The following is a 1,785-nucleotide window of genomic DNA, read 5'->3' as shown; positions in this document are numbered from 1 at the left end:
GGCGGTGGCGGCCGGGCCTTCGGCGGCGGGCGGCGCGGCGGTTGGGGCGGCAGCGGGGCACCGGGCTGGTGGGGCAACGCTGCGAGGTGGTAAGGGAGGGGGGGGGGGGGGGGGGTTCCCCTGCCCCCTCGACCCGGGAGAGCCGGGGCCGTCCTGCCCTCGTTCGCGTCGGGGGGCGCCCTCCTGCCGCAAGCGGCGGCTGAGAGGGGCTGAGCTCACGGAGCCGAGGTTCAGCCGAGATGGCCGAGATGGGCAGCCGACGAGAGCCGCCACCGTGCAGCCGAGATGGGATCATCCGAGATCACGAGAGGTCGACCCGGGTGGCTGTAGGCGCTGGCGGCGGTGTTTGGCGAGCTAGGACGCCCCGAGCGGAGCTGTGAAGAGCCTGGGGCGCGGGGTGGGGGTCGGGGAGGGCGACGTGGGCGATGGTGGTGGCGTGGGCGAGCGGGGCCGGCGTGTGGGGGCGCGGGGAGGTCGGTGTGGTGTGTGGGAGGTGGGGCGAGAGCGCAGGAGGCCGGCAGGCAGAGGCGGCGTGGCGGCGCGTCGGCGGCGGTGAGAGCGGAGGGGAGGGCGGTGGGGAGGGCGGTGGGGAGGGCGGTGTCGTTGGCGGCGGCGAGGCCAGTCGCGTGGGCGGTGGCGAGGCAGGTGGCGGGGCAGGAGGCGGCCCGGAGGGCGGCAGCGGCGGCAGCGGCGCCGGGCGCGAGGGTGGGTCGGCGGCCGCGTTGGCGAGGCGGCGGCGCGGGTGGCAGTGGCGAGGGCGGCGGTGCGGGTGGGCGGGAGGCGGCCGCCAGCGGTGGCGTGGAGTGCAGTCAGTAAAACCTCACATCCAGGGCCGGGGAGCTAAGAAGCGCACCCAGCGGGCCGGATGATCGGGATCGGGCTACGGGCTAGAGAGCCCTGACCCCTAGCTAGGGGGGGTGCGCGTTCTGAAGCCTTGGAGAGGGTAAGGAAAAAAGAAAAACAGGCGCAGTCGCGGCCGCGACTTGGCGGAACCCCTTCCCGTCCAGCAGGTCAACAGCCATCAGCAATGCCGCGCTGCGCAGATTTCGCCTACAAGAAGGCGCCCCACGCCCCCAGAGACCGCAGCCCATCCCCGCAGCCCGCCCCGCCTGCCCGGCCCGCAAGCCCCCCCCTGCCCGCCCTGGTTTCGCGCGCCGGTTTGGCGGGAGTTGAGTGGTGCAAATTAGCGGGCCGGACTGCTCCCCGCGCACGAGCCTACCCCTCGTACCGCGCCGCTCGCGCTCTACTCGCCCGCCCCTTCCGTCTCCCCCGCCCCCCGCATTTGCGGCGCCTGCCCTCCCGCCAAGACCCGCCCGCCCGCTGCAGGACCACCCGTTTGAGAAGCGGCAGGCGGAGGCGGCGCGGATCCGCGAAAAGTACCCGGACCGCATCCCCGTCATCTGCGAGAAGGAGCCGCGCTCAGACATCCCGCCGGTGCTGCCATTCGCTCGCGGCCGGCGCCCCCGCTGCCCCCTGCCCGAGCGCTGGTTGCGCGCTGCGCCACAGGTGGACAAGCGAAAGTACCTGATCCCGATGGACCTGACGGTCGGCCAGTTCGTGTACGTGATCCGCAAGCGCATCTCGATCCCTCCCGAGAAGGCCATCTTCATCTTTGTCAACAACACGCTGCCGCCCACCGCCGCGCTCATGTCGACCGTCTACGAGAACCATCGCGACCCGGACGGATTCATGTACATGATGTACGGCGGGGAGAACACATTCGGAGAGCTCGAGCTGCGACCTCTCTCAGAGGTGCGACTCCCCCCCCCCCCCCCAAAAAAAATA

At 72.4% G+C, this 1,785-nt stretch overlaps 1 protein-coding gene across 1 annotated transcript in view; it reads left to right on the top strand.

Annotated features, from left to right (window-relative positions):
- Positions 1-425: 425 nt before the first annotated feature.
- EMIHUDRAFT_118718 (hypothetical protein) overlaps positions 426-1,785 on the top strand; it is a gene marked incomplete at both ends in the record, with an annotated part of 5,140 nt that continues 3,780 nt past the window's right edge. Inside the window, 3 exons of the mRNA XM_005769491.1 lie at positions 426-473; positions 1,327-1,434; positions 1,507-1,752. Coding sequence (XP_005769548.1) covers positions 426-473; positions 1,327-1,434; positions 1,507-1,752 — 402 coding nt within the window. The remainder of the gene's footprint in view (positions 474-1,326; positions 1,435-1,506; positions 1,753-1,785) is intronic.

Source organism: Emiliania huxleyi (genome assembly GCF_000372725.1).
Source record: "Emiliania huxleyi CCMP1516 unplaced genomic scaffold EMIHUscaffold_420, whole genome shotgun sequence".
NCBI lineage: Eukaryota > Haptophyta > Isochrysidales > Noelaerhabdaceae > Emiliania > Emiliania huxleyi.
The sequence above is the reverse complement of the archived record's forward strand: the minus strand, read 5'-3'. Positions and strand labels throughout refer to the sequence as shown.